Below are 26,298 nucleotides of genomic sequence, written 5' to 3'. Positions count from 1 at the left end.
AAAAATAGTATTTGATAAAAATATAAACAAAAATGCAAATACGCTTTGCGTGTTGTCGCCATTGACAACGTGAGGTCATCAAGCGTGGACGGAAGAAGGCGGCGCACGCGCCGTGGAAAGCTCCAGAGAAACATGGCGGCGTGCGTCAAGATGATAAGAGCGGCGGGGCTCCTCCGTTCATGCGCGGCCCGCGTTGTCAAACTCAGTCCGCCCGGCCGTTTCGGCTTCGGCTTGCGCCGCGCCGACGCGCCGAACCCGGCCGGGTTCCGCTCACTTGGCCAGCTCCACACCGGCAGGACGGCAGCACCTCGTCGCTGGATGCGGGTGACCGGCGTCGGCTCCGACGCCCGCTGCGGCCCCTTCGCGTCCTCGCCCTGCCGCCCCAGAGCCTTCGGGAACCGGGCGAGCGGCGCCGGCCTCCCCGGGGAGGACGGCGCAGAAAGCGGCGACTCCGGAGGAGAGGAGTCCGGCGGCGGCGGCGGCGGCGGCGGCGAGGACGGAGGAGGGGCGTACGCCGGAGTTCAGATGACGGCTCTGACCCCCATGACGGTGCCGGAGGTTTTCCCCAATGTGCCCCTGATCGCCGTGAGCAGGAACCCCGTGTTCCCCCGTTTCATCAAGATCATCGAGGTGAGGAGGAGGATGACGTCATCTTTCAAGGACTGAGTGATGCAATGTTTGTTTGGTAACCCCATGTCAATGTCACCATGGGCTTGATGCTTCTATGCGCGATTTCCCGGGAACTTATTGTCAAAACCTTTTTTGTACTAAGGCTTCTGTCTTACGGTGTAGCCCACATAGTCTTCCTGGGATCCGCTTGGTTTTTTCACTCCTCCCAAATTCACCTCTGTCTTTTGTGCTGCGGAAACCCTAACTGGTGACAGGTGAAAAACAAACACCTGATGGATCTGCTGAGAAGGAAGGTCCGACTGGCGCAGCCCTACGCCGGAGTGTTCCTCAAGAGAGATGACAAGTAGGTCACGCGCGGCACGGCGATGCCACGGCCGTCCCGGCGCTGACCCGCGTGTGTCACAGCGACGAGTCGGACTCGGTGGAGTCCCTGGACGCTGTCTACGGCACGGGGACCTTCGTGCAGATCCACGAGATGCAGGACCTCGGCGACAAGCTGAGGATGATCGTCATGGGCCACCGCAGGTGGGCGAAAAGACAGGCCCGACATACGGCGAGACGTCGCAAAGCAACGAGCGTTATTGGACGAGCGGTACAATTGTTCATAAATACAACGAATCACAAAAGTACACTCCAGAAAGTGGAAATTGTTTGGAAACGGGCACGCAATGAAGTACAAATGTGTACAAACTGAAAAAACAAAGCAAAGATCGCCCGTAGGTTTTGGGCCGAGCATGCAGTCGTTGGCAAAGGCAACGGCACGCCAGCTAAGGAGCCGCGCACTGCTTCGCAGGGTCCGCATCACCAGGCGCCTGGAGGTGGAGCCCGAGGAGGAGGGGGAGGGGCGGGCGGCGCTAGAGTCGTCCGGGCCCGAGGCGGAGCGCGGCCGGCGCATGGAGGAAAAAGTCGGTCCGCTTTTTCTGCTTGGCCAGCCTTTTCTTGATTTTTTTTTTCAAATGACCCGTTTGCGCTCTCATGGTGCGGGCAGATCTCGGAAGCCGACCTGACGCCTCGGATGGGGCCCCCGCCCCTGTCCGGCGTCCTCATGGTGGAGGTGGACAACGTCCTTCACGAGCACTTCACTGTCACGGAGGAGGTCAAGGTACTCGCTGGCACGCGCCCGCGCAAGTCGGAATCGCTCATGGGGAATGTTGACGGTGCGCCGTCTTGAGCGCAGGCGCTGACGGCCGAGATCGTCAAGACCATCCGTGACATCATCGCGCTCAACCCCCTCTACAGGTCGCTTTGTGACTGCCTGTGTGTGTGTGTGCGTGCGTGCGCATGTTCGGCTTGAAGCAGGCTAAATTGTTGTGTACTTTTGTGGGCGTGTTTATTGTGTGTGTTTTGTCGTGTGCATTATATTTGTTATTCTAATTATATTTACATGTATTTATTTAGCTATTTGTCATTTCGGATTATTCCTGTACATTCGTTTATATGAACATTTATGTTATTTCTCGTATTTTATCATGATTTTTATGATGGCTGTTTTGTCTGTAAATTAGTGTGAGTTTGTAATGTGCTTTGTTGTTTGTGTGTGTTGGTTGTGTTTCTCCTAACCCTTTTCTCCATTTCAATATAATTGTATTGGTTTGTATTATGAATGATTCTTTTATGATGATGTGTGTATTTGTGCGTGCAGGGAGTCCGTTCTGCAGATGATGCAGGCGGGCCAGCGCGTGGTGGACAACCCCATCTACCTGAGCGACATGGGCGCGGCCCTGACCGGGGCCGAGTCGCACGAGCTGCAGGACGTCCTGGAGGAGACCAACGTGAGCGCCGCCTGCGAGGCGTCGCGCCGTACCCCGAGGATATCGCTAGACGAGCGTGTGTGCTTGTGCGCGCGCAGATTCCCAAGCGTCTGTACAAAGCGCTGTCGCTGCTCAAGAAGGAGTTTGAACTAAGCAAGCTACAACAGCGTCTGGGCCGAGAGGTGAGCGCTCCCAACCCGTCTTCGCCACCGGGCCCGCCCCCAACGCCTTGTGCTTCACGCTCGGCAGGTGGAGGAGAAGATCAAGCAGACGCACAGGAAGTACCTGCTACAGGAGCAACTCAAGATTATTAAGAAGGTCAGAATTTAGGCAGGGGAGACGATACTCAAACTAACGGTGCCCTCGGCTTGCTTGAGTCTGGAAAATATTTTTGAGGCCGCCGCCCCAAAACGTACACAAATGACATTGATCATATACCCATATAACCACATAATCACATATCGATCATATAACCTAATTACGAACGCTGTTCGTTTCAACACAAAATGTTAATTGGATGCAAATGAGTACTTAACGCAAAATCTTTGCGTATGCGAGCCAAAGGCATACAAGGCCAGCACTACGTAATGTGCTAACATTAGCTAGCGTGTTATCCACAGTCAAGTTCTTGGACTGAAGCCACACGTCCTTCCTCGCTCCAAAATGTAACGTCAACAGCGGCCAGAGGTGGCGCCAAAAATACAAAGATGAAGCCCAACAAAGCACAGACGAACGCACTGTTAAAATATAAATCAAAAGGGTTCCGAAACATTGTCATTTTGGGTGCGGCCCCCGCAGCCCAGTACGGGTTGGGCCGCTGACCGGCAGTTGGGGACCTCTCCCTTAAAGTCGGACTTCTGGCAAGGTCCGCTTCGCACAGTTGGCGCGGTCCGACCAAATGGGAGCGTAAAATAGGTGGCGAGGGAACGGGACCAATTTGGAAGGGGCGGCGGAGCCTGAGGCGAACGTTTTACGCAGGAGTTGGGCCTGGAGAAGGAGGACAAGGAAGCCATCGAGGAGAAGTTCCGCGAGCGTCTGAAGGACAGGGTCATCCCTCGACACATCATGGACGTAATTGACGAGGAGCTCGCCAAGTTGGCCTTGCTCGACAACCACTCGTCAGAATTCAAGTAGGTCCGCTCCAAGGCGTGGGCCGCACGGGAACACGAGCGACGTCTTCCATGTGTGTGCGTGCGTGCGTTCAGCGTGACCCGCAATTACCTGGACTGGCTCACCAGCATGCCCTGGGGCACCAACAGCGAGGAGAACCTAGCCTTGGACAGAGCCAAGGAGGTCCTGGAGGAAGATCATTATGGGATGGAGGACGTGAAGAAGCGCATTTTGGTCAGTGCGCACGGCGGCGCGCTTGCACAACGGGGTGCCTTCTTGTCACGCGTGCGTGCTTGCTTCGCGCAGGAGTTTATTGCGGTGAGCCAGCTGCGGGGCTCCACGCAGGGAAAGATCCTGTGCTTCCACGGCCCCCCGGGCGTGGGCAAGACCTCCATCGCTCGCTCCATCGCCCGCGCCCTCAACCGCGAGTACTTCCGCTTCAGTGTGGGCGGCATGACCGACGTGGCCGAAATCAAAGGGCACAGGTGCCTGGCGCCGCGGCGCCACGTGGTGCCGCCTTACTCTGGTCTCTGATGCGCGTCTACGTTTTCAGGAGGACGTACGTGGGCGCCATGCCCGGGAAGATCATCCAGTGCCTCAAGAAGACCAAGACGGAGAACCCCCTGGTTCTGATAGATGAGGTCAGCGCTGATTTATTTTATTTTTTTTCCCCTCTGAATTTGATGGTGCTTTTTGGAGGGGGTCCAATCAGATGATTTGCCCGGCCCGCTCAAGAGGTGTTGTTGTCGCTGACGAGCACATTTTAAACCATAGTTTCGAACAAAAAGAGTGGCCCCACAAGTGCTTCTCGTTCACACTCGAGCGGCAGGCAGCGAACAGCGTGGCGCCTCTCTTGCAAAGGTGTGGAAAAGGCTCAGGTGGCGTGAAATCATGATCAATGACCAGACACTAGTCGGGAACCGAGTCCAGAAAAGTACTCAAAACGAGGTCGATAAGTGCGCCAAGAACTATAGCGGGAACTAAAATGGAACTTTACCAGGAAGCAAATCAAGAGTCCCATATCCATAAAGAGTCAGGACATCTACCAAGTACATTTCCTGCAGTTGAAATGACTTTTTCTAAACGGCGCTCTTGTTTTTTGGTCCGCGCGCTTTTCACGCTTCAGCCGAGTGAGCCGAGCCGACTCGCAAGCGCGTTTAAAGCGGTCTCCTCTCCTGCCTTTTATTCCTACCTCAAGCCGGGTGCGCTCTACCATCTTGATTACTCTTTTCTAAGCCTTTCTTTGTTGACCTTTGGGATAAGGCCATGATGACACGGCACCCAAGGCAAACAACTCTGAGCGGAGGACAGCGACACCTATTTCGATATCGTCCCCTAACTTGTACGCTACGGGTTCCCATCGCGGGCCTTGGTCCCAACGTGACATTTTTTTGTATTTACGAGCAGGTGGATAAGATGGGCCGAGGGTATCAGGGCGACCCGTCCTCGGCTCTGCTGGAGCTCCTGGACCCCGAGCAGAACGCCAACTTCCTGGACCACTACCTGGACGTTCCCGTGGATCTTTCCAAGGTGGGAAGGCTTGCGTCGGGCGCGCCGCGGTTCCGCTCTGACCGCGTCGGCGTCGTGGAAGGTTCTGTTCATCTGCACGGCCAACGTGACCGACACCATTCCGGAACCGCTCCGAGACCGCATGGAGATGATCAACGTGTCGGGATACGTGGCTCAGGAGAAACTTGCTATCGCCGAGGTAACTGCGGACGCCGGTGTGGGATACCCGCCGCGAGAGCGCGAACATCCTTGGAAAACCCACGCCGATGGCCGCCGCCATCTTTCTTCTCCCCGCCCTTCCCGCCGCGCCGCAGCGTTACCTGGTGCCTCAGCTGCGCTCGCTGTGCGGCTTGAGCGAAGAGAAGGCGTCCATCTCGTCCGAAGCGCTCGGCCTTCTGATCCGACAGTACTGCAGAGAGTCCGGCGTCAGGAACCTGCAGAAGCAAGTGGAAAAGGTAAGCCACCCCGGCCACCATTTCTTCCATCTTTTCTGGCCCGGATTCTTTCAGAGTCCCGATCGTCTGTCAGTCAGTTTAGATGATCTCCCGTGGGCGATGAAATAGCCAATCGGATTTTTGCGCCAAAAGTCTCCCCAGTCAAATGATACCAATTTGCTTATTAGCAACTCTGTGGCTTCCAGAGTCATGAGCAACCATAAATGTGCGAATAATCTTTGAAGGTTCTGACCTCCCGAATTTTTGGGATAAAAGTGTATTATCAAGTAAATAATAAACGCTGCCCATTGCCGGGTCCCGCACATGCTTCCACCAACAATGTTTGGAGCGTGTCCGCAACCAACCCGCCGGAGACAAAAACCAAAAGCTTCCTGGGCGGAGCGTTTTGAAAACGGAGCGTGGCGCCGTCCGCCAGGTTTTCCGTAAGGTGGCCTTCTCCATTGCGAGCGGGCGGCAGGCCGCGGTCAACGTCTCCGCGGAAAACCTCCAGGACTACGTGGGCAAGCCGCTTTTTACGGTGGACAGGATGTACGACGTCACGCCGCCGGGGGTGGTCATGGGGCTGGCCTGGACCGCCATGGGTCAGTCCCGCGCGCGCCGCTCCGCCGCGCTGCGCGTAAACGCATGCCACAAGTGTCGGCGACGCAGGTGGCTCCACCCTGTTCGTGGAGACGTCCGTGCGCGGTCCTTCGGGAAAAGACGGCAAAGGCGAAGGCTCTTTGGAGCTGACAGGTCAGCCGGCGACGCTTTGCGGCCGGGCCGGCGTCGTCGCCGGAGTTCTTCTCACGTTTGCCGCCTTTCGGTAGGTCAGCTGGGCGACGTCATGAAGGAAAGCGCCAAAATCGCCTCCACCTTGGCGCGAGCCTTCCTCATGCAGCGGGAGCCGCAAAACCGCTTCCTGCTCAACTCTCACCTGCACCTCCACGTTCCCGAGGTGAGCCGCCAACAAAGAGGGCGCGTCTGCCCACTCGCTTGTATCTCACGCGTCCTTTTCTGTCCTCAGGGGGCCACCCCTAAGGACGGACCGAGCGCCGGCTGCACCATCGTGACGGCGCTGCTGTCCCTGGCCACGGGCCGGCCCGTGCCGCCAAACGTGGCCATGACCGGCGAGGTGTCCCTGACGGGGAAGATCCTTCCCGTCGGAGGCATCAAGGAGAAGACTATTGCTGTGAGTCCGCGGGCGCCACTTTTGGGTGGACTGCTTTATGCTGTTGCTTCCGTCGGCTCGCCGCGGATGCTTTAACGGTCCGCTGAACCCGCAAGCATGTCCATTCGTGATTATTTTGCATTGTCGATTAATTGTTTACGGCGGCGGTTCTCGGCCTTTCCGCAGTGATGTGAAATATTATTTCAGCCAAGGACGCCCTAAAAGGCGCAAAACAAATTTGAGAGACTTTTAACATGCCGCCGCATCAGATTCACGAAGCTCCGCAGCAACGCTCGCAGCGGTATCTCTTGGCGTATCTTATTCAGAAATTCCAGAAGGTAGACGGTCTAATATCAAGCGTTTCTTTTCCAACCCGGCGGCAAAAATGTAGATCGTTACTTTCCAATTTCCCGGCAGCAAATTAGAAACCGAGTCGTAATGATCAATCCGCGACGAATAAACGAAAGCGCCGGCGAGGAGCGCGAAGAAGACTCGCGGACGGAAGCGACGGTCCCGATGTCTCTCAGTGGGCCCCGCCTCTGTAAGGCCTCGCACCAACATCAAAACTTGACTGGATCAGCCTCTTTAAAAGCCCATTTCAAGTGATGTCAGCTGGGAAAATAGATTTGGAATACACAAGGGAAGGCGAGTAAAACCTCGTTCCCAAGCGCGCTCTTCTTGTGTTTGTCGGCAGGCCCGACGCGCCGGCGTGACCTGCGTCATCCTGCCGGCGGAGAACAGGAAGGACTTTTCGGATCTGCCCGACTACATCACCGAGGGCCTGGAGGTTCACTTTGTGGACCACTACAGTCAAATCTACCCGCTGGTCTTCCCTCAGTGAGGCCGCGCGCTACCGCAAACAAAGCCCGCGAGGGTCGGCTTCGCCGGCCGCCGTCACCGCGGGGGGACCCCCGAGAAAGTGCGACCAACCGGCACAGGAAGCCACGTCACTGTTTTGCCCAGCCGCCGCGCGAGGCTCGGCCGGGAACGTACTCTTTGATAGATGATTATAAATTTTATTTTTATTTTATATTATTGTCATTGTATGCTGGAGGACGTACGATATAAAATTGCTCACAAGATTCAAATCTCTTTTTATAACGAGGCTGCCCCATACCACTTTTTTTTTTTTTAATTCCAGATCAGCTTGGTGAACATCGTGTACATTTTCCAGGAAATTTCACACGAATTACAGAAATGTAAGAATAGAAAGAGTTGCCAAGGAGATGACAGAAATGTTGCAAATGGTCAAACGCCCCCCCCCTAAAAACTAACACGATATTCAGCTAAACACAAGTGACCTTGCGGCTCCATTGCCGTTGGGGGGGACTCCGTTGCCTTGTTCTTCAATAAAGAAATCATTGAAAATCAATTTAATTGACACGAATCGAAATCATTAATCGTTGCTCTGGATCAGGGCCGCCCACCTTTCCCTCCGAGTTTGACTTCTAGATCAATAGGGCCGAGATCTCATAAATCCGTACATGAACAAATTGTGCAGTGAAAGAATTGTAAAACAGGAACGTAAAGGGCGGCTGGCCCGGCGGACGTTGGAATAAGGTCTCGCTCTCGCGGTACGAGCGTGAGTCGGTGTGCGCGGTTGCCCCTGGTGACGCGTCCCGATCTCGCCCGGCTTCACGGCGCGCTTAGCATTCGGGGCCCCGATTGGCCGGAGGGGGTGCGAGCGCCGCCTCGGATTGGCCGGGCCGGCCGCCGGTCACGCAAGCGGGCTATATTTAGCTGATTGCATTATCGGCTCAGGGCTCGGTTAGCCTGCTTCTCCCTCTCCGTCGCCGCCGCTGCTGCTGCCGCTGCTGCTGCTGCTCGTGCGGCGGCCACTGCGAGCGCGGCGGGTCCGAAGCGCTGGAGCTCAAGTCCGAAGCGCGTCTGGAGCGCAAGGCGCCTTTCGCGGAGATTCCCGCGTCTGCTAGCGGCCGGCGGGAGCCCGAGACCGAGACCCGGAGCGACTCCGAGCATTCCCCGATCGTTGGCGGGACGCCTCGAGCGAGCCGAGCGGAGACATGTCTTCGGACGAAGACCGGGCCAAGGAGATTTTGAAGGGCTTCAAACTGTATCCTTTGTCTGATGCGCCGACGCCGAGGCCGATCCGGGCGCGTTTGTCTTTGGCTAGCCTCGAGCTAACTAGCGGGCTAGCAGTCATGCTAAAGAGGCTCAGCGATGACGATGATGAGAGTGGCCCGGTGTTGTCCGTTTGACTTGCTGGGGTCTTCGCTTCGCTGTCCCGTCAGAAACGACAAGTGGACATTTCCCTGTCATACCGTTTTTTTCACCCCCATTTAAGATTCGAATTAAGTCCCACTCTCTATATTACGGTCGTCGTTTTTCATCAGTTTTGGGCAACTTACTTCAAAACAGTGGTGCTTTATTTAAGACTTATTAATTTCATTCCAAAGTAATGAGCTACATTATAATATTACTGTTTTTGACATGTAACTGTGACACTACTATTGCATTACTCCCACCTACATGTCTGGAAACGTGGATTTGCCATTCTAAATCATTGCGCTCATTACACACCCAGTGGAATGACCGCAAGCTAAATTTAGTCAATTTACATGCTCAAAATAAATACTATTGCTCTCGGGGGCTTGTCAAAAACGTACAAATAAAATGTCCTATACAAAGTTCCAACATTACACCAGCGCCATCTCAAGACAACCAATTATCCACTACTTCAATTAATATTATAAATCTGAAGGGTTTAGGAGCGTTTTGGGGGGCTATATATTATAATGCTTAGTAACGAGCGTTACTTTCATTTGGACCGAGTAAAATTGTATTCGTTTTTTGCGTACAGTGCCTTACTACTGCGTTACAGCAACAAGTCATTTGTTACAGAAGTCAATCAAAAATGGAATTACAACAATGATGCAAACAAATTTGTGGCTTTGTCACGTCTCCGTTTCCTTAAACAATAATATTTTTGCTAGCAGTGTATGCCGTCGGCCCTGGCATTTTTGACATATGGGCAGAAAGTAAACCGCAAATGCCACAGAGCAATCAATATATTGGCGAGTGGCAACATAAGATGGCTGCCAGCAAATTGTTAGCCCGTTCCTTAATGTGACATTGGTTCAAATTGTACTTTTTGTTTCTTTGACATTTTTTGTTGTTGACATCTTCAGTTCGCGCTCCAAAGTAAAGAAGGAAAAGCTGAGCTCTGATTGGCTGCTCCGCATATTTTTCAAAATACGCGCATTGATGGTCATCATAATGTTTTCATTTTTGCCTTTTAGAAAGTTAATGGTGTGGCATTTAGGGGCATCATGTACCTTCTCAGCAAAATAATCATCATTAATATTAATGTAGTCATTATTTTTTGTATTTACTCTGTGCGGCCCAGTATTAAAAGCGGGCCTGCAGAGAATGAATGCATTCTTTATTTAAAACCTGGAAATGGTATTTAAAAATACAGTTGAAATGAATACTGGATTTGAAAAATCAATTTGAAGGACTTCTTCCTCCCTTCAATCCAAATAGAGTGCCAGCAAAGTGTTTTGCGCTCACTCGCCATCGGCGAAGCCGAGCAGCCGCCCCGCTTTGTGAAATTCTCCGTCCCGCGCCGTTTACGGCTCGTGCCCCGTCCTCTCGTGAGCCCTCGCTCCAGGAAATCGCATTTGCTTCCGGATCTCGGCTGCCGCAGGCGCAGCTGCTGACCCTGGATCTGTAGGTGTGTGTGTGTGTGTGTGTGTGTGTGTGTGCGTGCGCGCGCACGGATGCGTGTGTGTATATGTGTTGGTGAGCTCCGAATGCTGTGAGGTAATACCTAAATCCAGCGGAACAGGATTTAGCACCGGCGGCAGCGCTCTGCAGCTCGTGAGACGTTTGCGGCGAATTATTGCCCTGCAACACTTCTTCTTCTTCCTCTTCTCCTTCAATTGACCTGCATGAAGGCTTTGAACCCCAAACTAGATCTTGGGGTCTACCATTCAGGTCACAATCCATTTACAATTCCAACCATTCAAAATGATTGGATTCAGTGATTGATTTGTGCCTCAGAGTGTAGATGCGCAAAGAGTCATCATTCTTCCGCCCGCTTTGCCGGACGGAATAACAAAAGGAGACAAAGTGTCTTTTTTGGATGTCTTGAATTGTGAGGAAGGTGCCATTTTTATTGCAGAAACACATAGTTATCACAAGTGCTACTCTTTGAAGCCAGCTATACATATGCTATATTTTATAGCATAAAATAAGACGTAATCGTTTTTGGTACTTTTTAAATCTTGGTGCGTGTTGGCGCTTAGCTTAGCTGTGAGCCGAAGTTTCAATGGAAATGAACAAGAATGTTTCATCAATAATTAGCTAAAGCAAAACCTTGCAAGGATCTTTATTTTAGAGGCGCAACTATTAATCGATTCGTCCACGACTAAATACCAAATGAATTGATGATTATTTTTGATTATCAATTAATAGAGACCAGAAATTGTCCGAAAGCTCAGAAGTTTAGCGGTTAATGGTCTCTGATTTCTTTAGTCCTGCATGAAAGCACAAAAAAGGACTTTGCTAACATTTTTAGCATTTTTGCTGATTGGATCAAATGAGCAACCGTATCATAAAAGAGGTCATAGGGTTTCGCAAAGTCAATTTTCTTAATAGAGATGAAAGTCATATATGTATATATGTATATGTATATATGTATATGTATGTATGTGTGTGGTATGTATGTATATGTGTGTGTGTGTATGTATATCAACAGATATATGTAGAAAAATGGTGCATTTCAATGAAAACAATTTTTTCCACACTGCCCGATTAAAGCAACATGTTGCCTTCAACTCAGAGCGAACATGCTTGCATGTTTAGAAAGAAGAGAAACACCAACATTTCTTCAACATGACAATCATCCGGATTGATCGAATACTGCACCAACATAAGAGTAACACACCCGATTGAGTGGAGAGTGCCCCCCGATGGCAAATAAAGTAGCAGCTCAAATTAAATCAACACTTGCATATCGTCTACTTCTGTCTCCTTTTGTTTAGTGGAAGAAAAAAAACTGAAGATAAGCCACTCTGGACTATAAACCGCTGGGTTTAAAGCGTAAGAAAAAAGTTGCGGCTCATCATAAAACAAAGTGACGATATAAAATTGCTTCTAGATTAATAATGTCTTCCTAGTTGTAAGAACATCTATTATCCGAGCAAGTTAGAGCTGTGAAAAAGACGCAGCTATGAAATTTGTATTAAATGGCGGGGGGTTAGCCTGTTGCTCCCTTTTTGATTGGCCACACCTTTCAGAGAAGTAAAAGCCTTCTTATTTTGTGCTGTCCCTCATGTTTTCCGTCCCGACGCGGCGCCACACCCGCGCCTTAATGAGTCCCCAGCGAAGCGCGCCGGCGGAGCGCTTCACGACGTCGCCGTCATCATCTTGGTCCCGGGGCCCCGTCTGGGAAGCGCACGGCTTGCTGCCTTCCCCGCGCGACGGACGGCGGGCGGATTAAGGCCCGCGTGAGAGGATTACCACAAGCTTGCCAGTCAGCACGCGGACAGACGTGGCCAAAGGGGCGGGGGCCCGGGGGCCCTCCCTGCCCGCTCATGTGCCGATCGGATGGCCTTTCAAAGGAAATGGCGTTTTTGGACTGGCTTCGATCCAATTGCGAACGTGGCCTTTATTGAGCGGTCAATCGGCGCCGCTGTAGTTTTTCCACTTGCGATTCCTGCCCATTAGGGAAATGTATCGCTTCCCTTTATTTTTCGCTCCTTCAACAAGTGTCCCGATTATGTTGGGTAATCCGCAATAAACCACGCCGTGGTAGAGGTCCCCAAGACCAGTCCGCGCCCAAAATAATGATGTTTCGGAAGCGATTGGCTTCATGCTTTTCGGGCTTTTCGACGTATGGTTTGTTTGTCTCCGTCTTTGTTTTTTGGCGCCGCCTCCGGCCGCTGTCGATATGACGTTTTGGAGCGAGGGAGGACGACGTGGCTTAGCGCTCGCCGTCGTCTGTCTCTCCGTCAAATGCGTCTGTCAGTTAGACCTTCTTTGTAAAAATGTTGTCATTTATGAAAATATGGCCGAAACGAGTTTGTTTGTTGATCCAACTTGCCACCGTGGATAACACGCTAGCTAATGTTAGCATGTTATGTAGCGCTGCCTTGTTTGCGTTTGGCTCGTGAGCATTTTTGTTTCAAGGTCGCCGCCATTAAAGGTATTAATTGTACATGATAATGTCACATTTCGGATCAAATTTTGCCTTTTAACCATTCAAAGCTAATGTATTTTTCCTCTTTGCTCATGGAGAAAACAAATGACATTTAAAATGCGTTCTTCCAAGTCACCATGAAAAAAAGATTTAAAAAAAAAAAATCGGTCCGAAGCTACGTTTTTAAACGACTTGACTGTATATAAAAAAGAATGTTTCCATACCATTTCGAGATAAAACTGCTATTGACCGCCTGAAATTAAAAAGGCTAAGCAGCCAAAGTATTTGTTGACGCAACAACGATGGGCTCTGGGCGGCCTTGAAAAACGATGTGGGGCAAACGAAGGGATCCGATCGAGCGGCGGCCGACGGCAGATGCTTATTTGTGCGCGTGTCAGAGGCAGCGAGCGCTGAGGGCCGTTGAAGGGCCCGGCAGATGCCGTCGAGTTGACTATGCGCGTGACACTAAGTGCTGCCTGAAGCTGACAGCGCGCCCAAGTGGCCCGCCCGCCCGCCCTCCCTCCCTCCCTCCGCGACATCAAGGACATTTGGCAAAAGGCCCGTCTTCGCACAGCAGGGCCCCAAACACAATTGTGTGCCTTCCTTGTCATCGCGTAGCTGCCATACAAAAAAATGGAGAGCTCCGACCGGCGCCTTTTCAGTGAATATCCACCATAAACACAATGATTATGATCTAGGATGAAAGCATTTGAACAGAGTTCCACTTATCATCGCGCTCGCCTATCAGTCTTGTTCAGAGCGCTATATATCATATGATGACGGTATCAGGTTGTCGAAAAGCCCTCAAAGTCAATCGACTCGCGGAAGTCCTCTCCTATCTTCCCGTCAATGGTTCACCTTGTTAGAAATGGAGGTCTTGGGAGACGACTTGCCGATCATCTTACTTGGGATGTTCTTTAGCCAAGTGACGACTGTCGCGAGATGGCGGCCCGGGACGCCCTCCGTCGTTTCTCCCCCCGCGCGCCGACATCCGCGCCAGCTCCTTCAAGCGCACGTCCGAAGGCCGAAGGAGATGAGTCCAGCCGTCTTTTCCTCGCCGTGACGCGTCAAAGTCCGCCGAGGAACTCGTCGGCAATTGGGCGGCGCTTGACCAAGGTGCCTTTTTGCGACGTTCTGTGCAAACGCTCGAAAACGGATGCATACTATATCCGATTAGATCGACTCGTTTTAGGCCTTGTGATGGACGTGGCTTATTTGGCGCTCAAATTCATGTGAGCCAAACACGGATATGTGGGAAAAATGGCTCTGCACGCGTCCCAAGAGTTGGTCCGACTGCTATCGTTACCGGCGTCCAAACTCTTGTGTCTTCTTGGCACGCCGGCGTCCCGATAGTTTTATCCCGAAAGGACAGCCGATGCTTTTTTTGTACGTGTCCCAAAACATTTGCATCGGCGTGGGTGCTTAACCGTGCGGCGTCAGAAACTGGATGAACCTCCGAGATGCCGAGACGGGCAAAGTCCTGTGGCAGGGGACCGAGGACCTCTCGGTGCCCGGCGTGGAACACGAAGGTGAGGCGGGCCGGCCGCCGCTCCCGGCCGGCTCGCTGACCTTCATCCTCCTCCGCCTCCTCTTCCTCCTCCAGCTCGCGTGCCCAAGAAGATCCTCAAGTGCAAAGCCGTCTCCCGGGAGCTCAACTTCTCCTCCTCGGAGAAGCTGGAGAAGTTCCGTCTGGAGCAGAAGGTTTTCTTCAAGGGCCAGTGTCTAGAAGGTGATCCCGCGCCTCGCGTTAGCGCGCGTCCCGACGTCCGGGAAACGGCGCGCGGCCCGTTCCGTCGGCGTTGGGTCCGTCGGTCGCATCCCGGGCAAAGGTCGGACGTGATCGGAAAGGCCGCCGTGTCCTCGGCGGTTAGGAGGGTTTTTGCCAGACAAAAAGCAATTTTGGTTGGACCGTTGGTAAAGCTATTTGGAGCGGGGGCGTCCCAAGTGTTTTCCTCTGGGCGCCGCGTTCGGAAAAACAGAACGGCTTCATTTTTGTGTTTTCTTTTTTCATGAATCGAACGCTGTCGAGATCAAGCAATCGCATAGTACGTATAATGTAGCTCTAAAGAAAAAAAACTGCTAGGTCAAGACTTTCTGTTTAGGCTGATGAGGTCAAGTAGGATTCACACTTCTGTCCTGATTTTTTTTTTTCTGAAAGCATAGTGGTCGTGTCGAACTCCAGTCCTCGAGGGCCGGTATGCTACATGTTTTCAAACCCTTTCCCTCAAAAACACCTGATTCAAATGATTGGGATCATTTTAAAGCTCTTGCAGAGCCTGCTAATGAGCTAATCATTTGAATCAGGTGTGTTGGGGAAAGAAAACTGGAAAACATGCAGGATGCCGGCCCTCGGGGACTGGAGTTCGACACCTATGCTTTCGGAGAACATATTGGCTCTGCTACATCCCAGAAAAGTGAAACTTCTCATCGGGGCTCTCATTTCCGGATCCGCGCTAAAGTGCACGGCAAGCGCGACCCAAAGCGACGCCAAATATGGCGTCGGGTCCGAACGCGGCGTCGCTCGAAGCCGCTAACCGCCGCCGTTGGCTGGCGGTGTTGCCATACGTACCGCTCGTACGTTACATACTTGGGATTCAAAGTAAGGAACGAAAATGAAACTTTCATACTGTATCCCTCGAAAGATGAGCGCAAATGCTAAAGGTACCGGCACCCTTTTGCGATAACGCTGGCTCGGCACCGAAAGATTTGTAAAAAATAAAGCGCTCCTGGGCTGAATTTTCATTTGCACGTGATTGAAACTGTTTGCGAAGCGCGTCTCAATGTCGTTCGGCCAACGTACAAACCAAAGACATTTGTCGTCCGCCTTTTTCAGAGTCTTTTCGCAGAGGGCAAGAAACGGAAGCAGCTACTAAAACAAAAGAAGTAGCCGGCCGACGCGCTCGCTTCGTCGTCGGTCACGGTCACTCGACCCGCCATAGACGTCCGCTTTATCTGCCGCCCCGGAGTTGAAGATGTCGCTTTCCGCTAATTGTTCTCTTCAAGGCAATCAAAGTGTCCCCCCAGTGTGCTTGTTTACCTCGGAGATGCAAAGTCCTCAAGGGTCTGTGTGTGTTTGTGTGTGTGTGTGTGTGTGTGTGTGTGTGTGTGTGTGTGTGTGTGTGTGTGTGTGTGTGCGTGTGTGCGTGTGTGCGTGCGTGCGTGCGTGCCTGCGTCCAGAGTGGTTCTTTGAGTTCGGCTTCGTCATCCCCAACTCCACCAACACGTGGCAGTCTCTGATAGAAGCGGCGCCCGAGTCGCAGATGATGCCCGCGAACGTCTTAACGTGAGTTGAGTCTACGATGTCATCGCTTCCTCTCGCTCGCCTCGGTCAAAAGTAAAGCCGTCATCGATGAGGAAATTTATCTTCATGTCCTCTTTCAGTTCTGATTTTGGCCCCTCTGCTGCAATTATCTCGACTTTTTCACAAAAGTCTGGAAAACTCAAAATGTCAGCAGAAAAAAAAGTTTTTTTTGCAAATTTGAGCTTAATTGACCTTCCATATATGAATTTCTGGGAAAGAAAAGCCCTTCAATGACTGGTTTTAGGGAGCCGTAAATTTGAAGTCAAACCCTGAATTGCACAAACATTATGAACCCCTGGGGCACATATTAACCCAACTCAGGCTTATAGATGTTTTTCATGTGTGATATCAAAGGAAAAGCATCTTAAAAAAAACACTAGGAAGCTATTGCATAGTTTGGATGCAATAGAATTTTTTCTGTTGAGCTCTCAAAACTTACTTAAGACATTTGCAAGCTATCCATTAATGGCCTAGCCTGACTCCTACAATGCAAGGTTCTTACTGTGCATTGTGGGTCTTGTAGTTGACAAAGGGGCCGGAGCCGAGAACTGTTACTTTTATTTTGGAAAGCTTTTATTGCGGGAAGCCTTTTCTTCCATGCAACGCATAATATCTGCGTAGTCCCGTCTGCAAAATCTGCAGCATTGAATGCTTTTTTTCACACAAAATGAAAATTCTTCTGAAACAAAACAGTCTTTGAATGATTTATATATGTGAATATTGGTAAGTATGGATAGGGCTGATGGCACCTCCTGTGTGCAAGCATTTAGAAGGGACGGCATATTGAAAGTCGTCATGTTTTAACAATCCGTGCAATGTTTTAGCCTCCTGCTGGTGTTTTTTGAATGCTTCTCCTTTGATATCGCGCATCAAAAACCCCGAGTTGGGTCCACGTTTCCCCCAGGGGTTTAAAACAAAAAAAGCCTTCCACGCCCCCTGGCGGTTGGCCGAATATTGCTCGAGAAAGTGCTTGCTTCCATAGCCAGCAGAGCCAGAATTTGACACCTCGATGCTGTTTTTGTTGTGCGGTCCAGCGGCAACGTGATCATCGAGACCAAGTTCTTCGACAACGAGCTGCACGTGAGCACGTCGCGGGTACGCCTCTTCTACGTGTGACGCGGCGGCGGGCGCGTCTTTGTGACTGTAAATGGAGCCGGCAGGCGGCGATCGCGAGTCAGCCAGACGCTCTAACGAACAAACCATGCTTTCCGTTTGCTTGCATTCACTCAGGAACCCCAAATGTTTTGCCGCTCTTTTTCCTTTGGGTGAACGAAGCCTCTTTTTTGACTTTTGTCTAGAGTAGAACATTTCGTCTGCGGGGGCTCCTTCTGGCTTGCTTATTTTCTCTCTGCTGGGCTCGCTGAGGCCCACAAGGGAAAGGAATGATCAGGGAGCAGCAAAGTACAGCCTCCGTTTTCTTTTTTTGTCATCCTAAACTTTTGCCTCTTTTATCCTCAAACGTGTCCCAAAGGACTTAGGAAGAGGTGAAATGTATATTTTACATCGAACATTATATTTTTAAATTGTCTCATTAAATTATTTATTGTAACGCAATAAATACAGTTTTTTTCATATCATTTCATTTCACAAAATACCTGGTTTCCTTAACAAAAATTAAATGTACGAAAACATGGTTTGACGCTAGCAAATTCAACTATTGCATTCAGAAATTTGGGGGGGAAACCATCCCTCGGTTATTTGTGGAAACATACTTCTTATTTGTGTTTTTCTTCTTACCCGAACCACTGGTTATTTACCTTTTCGTGTTTTTTTTTTCTTCAGATATTTTTGTGGCAGTGATAAAGAGTATAAATTATTTGCAAATTTTGGAGCAGACACAACTTTCTGTTTAAAAAGTCTAGTGAGGCTCTGGCCCACGCCTAACAAAATGTAACAAAAAAAAAAACACTTTCCACCAATCAAATCCTCCGACTTTTCTTTTGTCAGTCAAATGTGGACTTGAATTGGTGTTGCCATGACAACGCATCTCTTTGACTCATCTGCAGCCAACTGGTGCATTCAGTAGCATTGAACTTGTTCCAGTACATTCCCAGCCAGTCATTTTTTTTTTTAATTTGACGTTTTGTTTTTCTTAGCTACTAATTCAACTGTGTAATATAGACTTGTCTTTTAATAAGACTCAACTTGTGGAATAAAACCATGTTGTTGTTATTCATGTGTGCAGGCTTTTCATTTTACATTAAAGGAAAGCATGAACATTTAAAAATAATTGCCTTGATATGCAAGTTGGAATTGTTCCATCAATGTGCTTGTTGGTTATGAATGCGTTCTACTCCACTCTCACCCGCCTCAAAAACTTTTTTGTTGTTGTTTTATAACCAGCACGTAACTCAACTGTCATGTAATGTACTGGCCTACTTTAAGTGATGTTTATCAAACCATCGACACCACCCACAAATGTCGTTGCACTGCAAAGAAACCCCTTTGAATTGATCGTGGAACTTGTGAAGATTTCTGGCGCCATCCAGTGGCGGGGGTCCAAAGCCACCATCTGTTAAGTTTTTTTTTTTTTTTTTGTATTTTTGTTTTATCGCATGAATTTAGCCAAGCGATGCCGCAAATTTCCACTGACTTTTCAGTGAAAGAACTCGCACCTTAAGGCACCACTGTGTAGTACACATGTTAGTGAAAAGACCTTTAATCCAACAAAAAACTTTTATTTATTGCATGTTTCCCCCTTAAAAACCAATTTATTCGTAGTATATTATTATTTTTTATGTACCTGATTCAAATAATGTGTTAAATTATTGTATGACAGCTATAATGGAATATTTTTAAATAATATATGAACAGTTAGTGTAATAATGTCGTCCCAAACAAGAAAATGGCGTCTAACGACGTAGAACTTCATTTCCCAGCAATCTTTGCAGTGTTGCCGTAAATCGTCCGCTGTAGGACGACCTTGCCCTCTTTTTTGCTGTCAAGTGACGCAAAGCAGCATGGCGAACAAGGAGCCCAGCGTAAGACATTCAAATCTTTCAACCTTCGCGTACTAACGTTAGTCGTTGCGTTTCTGAGGCTGATTAAACGTTGTGGTTGTCTCGCATTGACGGAGCTAACGCGCGGCTCAACGAAAAACTCCACTGAAAGAGGGAGGCATCAACTCTCGCTAGTTAGCTAGCATGATGCTATGCTAACCAGCGAGATGCGCGAACTTTCTCCGGGCTTTTTTTTAAATTTTCTTTCAAGGTCATCTTGTCCACGGAATCGCCGTCGGTAAAGCCAGACTTTTTTGCACACAGCCGCAAAAGTCGAAGTTGACCCTAAAAGATGACCTACAGCTGCGTCATGACGGGCTTAGGTTGTTCTCTTGTATTGCATGCGTTTGCTGATCATATAACAAGCAAACAGAAGATTCTTCAAAATGACAACGTGGAATATGTGCTATTGTGGTTTGGGTCGGTTTTGCACTTTGTATTTTTGTCTTTGTGTGTAACCGTTCTCGAATTTTAGACGTTCCCAATTAATATGTTATCTGAAACGCTTGTCTTTTTTTCTAGTTTTCTTAAAAACATATTATCGCTTTGCGATTTGCTATTAGTGTTTTCTGATACACTGTGTCATTTTTAACTTGGCTTCATTTAATGTTTATTCTTCATTCATTTAAAAGATTTGTTCCTTTGTTGAAACGACGATTTCCCCCTTAAAGCTTGCTCCACTTATTTCATTACATTTTCATAGAATCCTTCGCCTGATATCTTTCAGTTTTATCTTATACATTACGTTTTTTTCCTCTTCAAGAGTCTTTGTCAGCCTCCAGTGCTTTTTCTGTAATTTTGTTCAATCACGAGGAAGTATCCACGTCACCTTGTACTGATTGCCGTTCCGTTGCAGCGGTTGGTTCAGAACCTCCGAGACCTGATGGGCCGAATGGCGGGCTCGTCTGGCGGCAGGGGCGCCGGACTTGGGATCAAACTGCTGTTGGGCGCTGGCGCCTTGGCGTACGGTGTCAAAGAGGCCACGTACACCGGTATGCTAGTGCATGTATTAACGAATAAAGCATGAACATTGTTGAAATGTGTTGGAAAAGAATGCACTGTCTGTAGCGATGCTCGACATGTACTTAAGCGACAATAAAAGACAAATGTCCAAGTGACAACTCATCTCTATTAGAAGTTCAACTAATTAACGAATCCCATTCATAAAAAAAGCCGATTTTGATACTATGGAGAATGGGAGAGAAATAAATACTCGACGGCTGCTTTCTCTTATGAAGATGCATGAAGATAGTATTTGTAGAATTGCAATGGCGCTTGCACCGAGAAGAGAATGGCTGCCACAGTTGCGCTAACTGTGTGTGTGTGTGTTTGTGTGTGTGCGCGCGAGCAGTGGAGGGCGGTCACCGAGCCGTGGTATTCAACAGGATCGGCGGCATGCAGATGGACACGGTGCTGGCCGAGGGCCTTCATTTCAGGTGATCATGTTTTTTTATGATAATCGTTTGGCCTCATTTTGTCTTCTTGGTTTTCCTTTTGTTTTGGTTTTAATTCAGTTTCAGAGTAAGTGAGTCAGTTTTTACCTTTGCCTTTTGGAGAAAAAGGGTTTGGATCACTTGTAGTATTTAGTTGTTTTAAAATGTCTACAGCATTTGTCAACTGCAAGATTTAAAAAAATTCAGCGTTTGTATACTAAAGTCAACTGCAATTCTCAGCTCTTTGACCTTCTTTTCATCTTCTGCTAGCTACTGTTGTGAAACCGTATCGAAATAAAGATATTGCCAGCTTTACAATATTGCAGTGATAGCTCGTTTTTCACTTTAGCTACTTAAATAAACATGTTGCTTGTATCGGTAGTTTTATATGGCAAAATGTTTTTTTTTTATTTGATCTTCTTTTTTGACGTAAGCGTATTTGTTTTAGGATCCCGTGGTTCCAGTACCCCATCATCTATGACATCCGAGCCAAGCCCAGAAAAATCTCTTCGCTGACGGGGAGCAAAGGTAACGAAGGCGTAGCGATGGCTCCGCGGAGCAACGGATTGGTTCAAAAATGACCAAAGAAGTCGGTTTCACGTTGACGGTGGTTTTTGCATCGGTCAGACTTGCAGATGGTGAACATCGCGGTGAGGGTGCTGTCGCGCCCCATGGCGTCCAACCTTCCCATCATGTACCAGCGTCTGGGCAAGGACTACGACGAGCGCGTGCTGCCCTCCATCGTCAACGAGGTCCTCAAGTCGGTGGTGGCCAAGTTCAACGCCTCGCAGCTGATCACGCAGAGAGCGCAGGTACGGCCCTCGCCCGCGTCCGGCGTCCGGACGTTGATGCCCCGCGGCCCCGCAGGTGTCGCTCTTGGTGCGCAGGGAGCTTTTCGAGCGCGCCAAGGACTTCAACATCATTCTGGACGACGTGGCCATCACGGAGCTGAGCTTCAGCAGCCAGTACACGGCCGCCGTGGAGGCCAAGCAAGTGGGTAGGGACCTTTTGCCTTTCTCCGACTTCAGATAACCGGCGCGTCGAAAAACTCCTTTTGCGCCTCGTCCGCTGTTTGAGATCAACGCCGAGGGGGGAAGTAGAGGTGCCGGCGTTATCCGGGTCATTGCTTGTCAAATCCATTGACGGTTGCCGAACCGCACTTTGAAAATGATCCAAATGCTGTCGATTTCGATTGCTCAACGGGAGTCCAATTTCTGTTGTCCTCTATTCAAGTTGGACTGATTATTTTTGTTGACTCTTTCTTCCTCCCGCATGTCGGAGCAATATCTGTTTTTCCGCCGACCAAACCGGACGAAATAATCCGGCGATTGATGATTAGCAAAATAATCATTAGTCCCGAGTAAGACGATTCAAAGCCATCCAGTCGGTCTACGACTAAGGACAAATCTTTTCTAGTCCCGATGTCGACGTAGCGCTTTGCGCAAGTGAATATCCAGGCTGACTTCCCGTTGTGCGCGCAGCTCAACAAGAGGCGCAGAGGGCCCAGTTCTACGTGGAGAAAGCCAAACAAGACCAAAGGCAGAAGATCATCCAGGCCGAGGGAGAAGCCGAGGCCGCCAGGATGGTAAAACCCGCAGTCGCACCACATCAAAGTATTGTCCTTACTCCCCCCGCCACCTCCCCAAAAAAATCCCAAATCAAGCAAGGCTGTTATTTATACAAAATGGAAACCATGTCGATTTTCCCCCAACACTTTGTTTCTGTGAATCGGGATTTAAAAAAAAGACATTCAATGTATCCATCCATTTTCCTAACCGATTGTCCTCACGAGGGTCGCGGGACGTTAAATTTATGAGATATAAAATTGATGTCTCGGAAGAAAGTACTGCACAGACGCTTGCCGTTTCCGGCGTGACGTCGACTGGCTTTTCTTTGGTGCCGAACAGATGAAACAAAGTGAATGGTGCCAGTATTTTGGGGGGATGTTTTACTTCTTTTCGGAAGCCCGATTTTGAAAATTGGAGCTTTTGGAAGCCGAATTCCCCAAATCTTTAGTTTTGTTTTGCAGAATAGACGTTCCGGATGCACATGAGCAGGAGAATTTTTTTTTTTTTTTTTTTTTTTTTTTTTTTTTGGGGGGGGGGGGGGGGGGGGGTGTCGTGGCTGTCTAATACTGCGAAAATGACAGTGGTAGTCCAGCAATGCTAAAATCGCCTCGCGCCAAAGGCATTTATGAAGCCGTAGCCCCTTTTGTCATGACCGTGCGTGCATGATGACGACCACCTGGCTTTTTCAAAACACATATTCGTTTGTGTGTGCGCATTTCAGCTGGGTCAAGCCATCACCAAAAATCCAGGCTACCTGAAGCTGAGACGTATACGAGCCGCTCAGACCATCGCCAAGACGGTGGGTCACACTCTTCTTCTTCTTTTTTTCCATACGACGACGATGTCAGGGACTGTAGCTCTGACCATTGGCCCTACCGTCGTGACCTTTAGAACAAAAGGACTTCCGGTCACTGACAACAACTCGCTCAATGTCATGACAAAGAAGCGGGCATCTGTTCTTGACGTCCTGGACTCAAATCCGGAGCAGGAACTGGGCCCTGGCTCGAAGCGCTCCACCTAGTGGACAAACGGTGCCACTCCAGGGACGGGCAGCAACAAGACCGATTACGTGATTTTTAGGGCCCGATTGGCCAAGCCTTAGCGACGACATAGACAGCTAGCATGCAGTATGAATGACCACGGTGGTGCTGCGATGGCCGTTGACCCCGCTATGCTCCTCCAGGTGTCCACGTCTCAGAACAAAGTGTATCTGAACGCCGACAGTTTGGTCCTCAACCTACAGAACCCGGTCCTGTTTAACAAGTGAGTGTCCGCTCCTACGATGTTGCGTAAGACAAGCATGCATGTGAGCGTTCAGCAGTCCGCCTTTTTTTTCCCTTTCATGCCGGGTCCTCCGTCCGGTGATTGTTACTCCGCACAAGCAAATCATGAAAATATGAAAGGAGGAAAAACAATAAAAAGCGCTTTAATAGCGTCCGCCGACGCCCGAGATGCATTAGCGCCATACAAAAACAAAAAAAAATCAAATATTCACGTGTTTCACCAAGTTTATGCTTTTGTGTGCGTGCCAAAGGACCGCAATCAAAAAGTCGCTTCTCGGTTTTCATCGTATTTCTGCGTGAGAACGGGGATGGACTCGGACGCCGGTTCGGTTTGCTGCCTTCTTTTATTGAAACTACTATATGTAGCTAACACGAGCTGCTGTTAGCTGCGACGGGCACTTGGCTGCTAACAGCCAACTGATGTTTGCCCTCCAGCTCGTACCATTATGGTAAAAAAGAATACGGCCCATATAAAAACGGACATCAAAACTTGGCTTATGTGCTTGGCTGATCAATCTTTCTCCAATGGTGTCGAAAAAAAAATAATAATAATGGTGATTTTTAAGTTAGCGTTTATAGGATGCGCCCATCCTTTAAGCCTTCATTTTTGAGGAAAAGGATTTGGTGAATTCTAGTATTTGTCCACCAGGTGTCGTCATCCTTTCGTTCTGCGCAGCAGCAAACGTGTCGCTTTTGGAGATGGGGCCCAGCCGGGTGGGAGGAGTCAGGGTGACAGTCAATCGGACAGCTTGATTGGCCCGATTGACAAGTTCCTCTGACATGGGGGCGGGCTTTTGCGGAAAACAGGCTTATTCAATCAACGCTTTCGTCCTCCTTGAGTTGGAGCGCATGCGCGCAGCTTTCCGCCGCAAATGCGCTTTCCTCATTTGATCTTTTCTTTCAGTTTGTCATTGAGCCAGAAGAAGTGATGAAGAGGCCTCGGTCTTCATCGCAACGTCCCGGTGGCCCGCCGGACAACCAACGAAGTCAGGAAGGTTTTTTTTTTTTTCATTGTGAAAATTTTCAATGTTTGTGGGGGGTCTGGTGGAATCGTCCAGTCACTCTCACGCGTGTGAATTTATGCGTTAATAAATGCAACGTCGGGAGGATGATTTCGATGCGTCGGCTGCCCGTCCCCGCGCAATTAGCGTTTGTCGTTTTCACGTCTCGCGACACTTATCGGCGCGCCGCATAGCATTTTGATGGAGGCCTTCCTTTGGAAAAATGTTTCGGCATCCCGCCAAGCGCAAACGTCGGCGCAGGTATGGAGAATCTGATAGTCGTCCGCTCATTCAAAGGAAGAACTCGAATCGTTCTTCTTTGTCACTACACGCCGCGGAAAGCTGACAAATATGTCTTGGCAACGAATAAAGCCTTTCTCCTGATGAGATTCCACCACGATAGGACGTCCGTCGAAAATTTCGCTCGCCTTCAAATTCATGAAAATTTGGAAATATTGGCTGAAATTGCACATGAAATTAAACTCTTTCATTCACTTTTAGTCAAACTAACAAAGCTTCATTCACACTTGACACTTTTTTTTTGGAGGAAAAAAAATGAGATGAGATCAAATCATATGCAAAAGGATTTAGTACTCTGGAAAAAAAAGTCATGTTCGAAAAAGCACGCGTTCACCAGCTTCATGGAGAAAAAAAAACATTTCAAAACGTTTTTGAAGTTTTCCTCTGCCTTCATCCAATTGGAAAAAGAGAATGTGAAGAAATGCGTCAATCTTAAAGCCGGTTTCGTCCACTCGGCTGTACGAACGTGAAGACGGGCTCATCGGAAGAGAGCGCACCCCATCGTAATAGTAATCGGAATCAACGGGGCTCGTGCGGGAAGCCCGATCCGGTCCATCGAGCGCGACCGGTCGCCAACGCCGGCGGCGGCGGGACCCGCCCAGCGCGGAGCGGCGCAGGCTGCGGCGGGCCCGCCTGGAATTCGGCCGGACGTGTCTGAGCGCGCGTGGAACTGGTTGGCCTCCCCGTTTTGACAAGTCCCCCCTAAACGGGCGCAAAGCATTTTGGGAGAGAAAAACAAACGAATGAAAACGTGTCCTTACATCTGTAGCAGTATCACAAGGGGCAATTTTTTCAGCAACTGGAGATGGTACGTAACTGGCTCACCCAGAAAGTCTGGCAAGGTTTTCCAAAAGAGTCTAGAACAATTTAGCAATAATTTGCTTCGCGTTTGAATGCGTTTGCACCTAATTAAAAACGCCGCGCTTGTCACGACATTAAAAAAAGCAATGAAATTGCATGCGTCCAAGCGCTGTCCTCACAAGTAGCGAAAGAAGGCCCCCGTAAGCGGGGCCGTCTGAGAGTCCAGCTCGGGAAAAGTTTGCGCGGGCGCTTCCAAACCAGGCCCGACGCCGTTCCCCGATTTGGCCAATAATTGTAAGGGTCGGAAGCCCAAACGCCGTCGCCTTCGACTCGCCGGTGAGTCCGGCTCCAGTCGTCGGCCGAGATCCGCTCCGGGCTTTCGGCCTCGTCTCTCTGCAGTACTTTGCTTCTCCTCCTCCCATCCCGTTTTGTCTTCTCACCCTTCACTTTGCTCCACTTTTTCCATTCTTCATTTTCCAGCTCAGTCAGAAGACAAAGAGAAACGCGTGCGCGCGCGCGCACTCGCTCGCGCTTTCTCTCTCAGGATGATAAGCGCTGTAACCCCACGTGACCTTTTGCCCTCCGTGCCAGCGCCACTCGAGCGCTTCTCACAAGCGCTCATCGTTCTTCGTTAGTTTCCTTTTTACTGTTAGCCGGTCATCAAAACGGTGCAGACAGCCGGCGGCGTGAAAGAAAGAAAGAAAAATGGATTGGAAAGCGCCAACTCATTGCGAGTGGCTCAACGTACAAGTTTTTCCAGTTAGCTTGTGGCCTTTGCTCTTTCACGCGTCAGGCCCGGCGGCTCCGGTCGACTCGGGCCTCGGCGGTCGGCGCCTTCGCAAAACGACGA

General features: G+C 49.6%; 3 protein-coding genes across 3 annotated transcripts; all 3 read left to right on the top strand.

Annotated features, from left to right (window-relative positions):
* The first annotated feature begins 98 nt into the window (after nt 1-98).
* lonp1 (lon peptidase 1, mitochondrial) lies at nt 99-7,979 on the top strand. The gene is made up of 21 exons (XM_088424946.1): nt 99-630; nt 885-973; nt 1,036-1,155; nt 1,424-1,535; nt 1,619-1,732; nt 1,808-1,869; nt 2,273-2,402; nt 2,480-2,563; nt 2,631-2,699; nt 3,360-3,511; nt 3,587-3,725; nt 3,798-3,976; nt 4,045-4,132; nt 4,899-5,021; nt 5,083-5,199; nt 5,315-5,455; nt 5,871-6,036; nt 6,104-6,187; nt 6,262-6,389; nt 6,459-6,623; nt 7,297-7,979. The coding sequence occupies exons 1-21, from the start codon at nt 133-135 to the stop codon at nt 7,441-7,443; spliced, it is 2,907 nt and encodes a 968-aa protein (XP_088281072.1). The 5' UTR covers nt 99-132; the 3' UTR covers nt 7,444-7,979.
* A 309-nt stretch (nt 7,980-8,288) lies between these two features.
* On the top strand, nt 8,289-18,235 carry pde6d (phosphodiesterase 6D, cGMP-specific, rod, delta). Its single transcript, XM_088424950.1, has 5 exons — nt 8,289-8,673; nt 14,203-14,291; nt 14,366-14,491; nt 15,940-16,045; nt 17,098-18,235. Exons 1-5 carry the CDS (start codon nt 8,624-8,626, stop codon nt 17,177-17,179), a joined length of 453 nt encoding a protein of 150 aa, XP_088281076.1. The 5' UTR covers nt 8,289-8,623; the 3' UTR covers nt 17,180-18,235.
* A 739-nt stretch (nt 18,236-18,974) lies between these two features.
* phb2b (prohibitin 2b) lies at nt 18,975-24,458 on the top strand. The gene is made up of 10 exons (XM_088425170.1): nt 18,975-19,044; nt 19,919-20,054; nt 20,414-20,498; nt 20,944-21,023; nt 21,123-21,307; nt 21,363-21,492; nt 21,977-22,080; nt 22,785-22,862; nt 23,247-23,326; nt 24,251-24,458. The coding sequence occupies exons 1-10, from the start codon at nt 19,024-19,026 to the stop codon at nt 24,273-24,275; spliced, it is 924 nt and encodes a 307-aa protein (XP_088281296.1). The 5' UTR covers nt 18,975-19,023; the 3' UTR covers nt 24,276-24,458.
* Nucleotides 24,459-26,298: the final 1,840 nt, after the last annotated feature.

This window comes from Hippichthys cyanospilos, chromosome 10 (assembly GCF_059441005.1).
Source record: "Hippichthys cyanospilos isolate Australia breed blue-spotted pipefish chromosome 10, RoL_Hcya_1.0, whole genome shotgun sequence".
NCBI classification, from domain to species: Eukaryota; Metazoa; Chordata; class Actinopteri; order Syngnathiformes; family Syngnathidae; genus Hippichthys; species Hippichthys cyanospilos.
The sequence above is the reverse complement of the archived record's forward strand: the minus strand, read 5'-3'. Positions and strand labels throughout refer to the sequence as shown.

Coding starts and splice junctions, on each gene's coding strand:
- lonp1 (XM_088424946.1), top strand. CDS start 133: ATGGCGGCGTGCGTCAAGATGATAAGAGCGGCGGGGCTCCTCCGTTCA. Junction 2,403..2,479: donor ACGTCCTGGAGGAGACCAAC/GTGAGCGCCGCC, acceptor GTGCGCGCGCAG/ATTCCCAAGCGTCTGTACAA. Junction 6,624..7,296: donor TCAAGGAGAAGACTATTGCT/GTGAGTCCGCGG, acceptor GTTTGTCGGCAG/GCCCGACGCGCCGGCGTGAC.
- pde6d (XM_088424950.1), top strand. CDS start 8,624: ATGTCTTCGGACGAAGACCGGGCCAAGGAGATTTTGAAGGGCTTCAAA. Junction 8,674..14,202: donor ATTTTGAAGGGCTTCAAACT/GTATCCTTTGTC, acceptor GTGCGGCGTCAG/AAACTGGATGAACCTCCGAG. Junction 14,292..14,365: donor GCCCGGCGTGGAACACGAAG/GTGAGGCGGGCC, acceptor TTCCTCCTCCAG/CTCGCGTGCCCAAGAAGATC.
- phb2b (XM_088425170.1), top strand. CDS start 19,024: ATGGCGAACAAGGAGCCCAGC. Junction 20,499..20,943: donor GCCGAGGGCCTTCATTTCAG/GTGATCATGTTT, acceptor TATTTGTTTTAG/GATCCCGTGGTTCCAGTACC. Junction 21,493..21,976: donor CGTGGAGGCCAAGCAAGTGG/GTAGGGACCTTT, acceptor TTGTGCGCGCAG/CTCAACAAGAGGCGCAGAGG.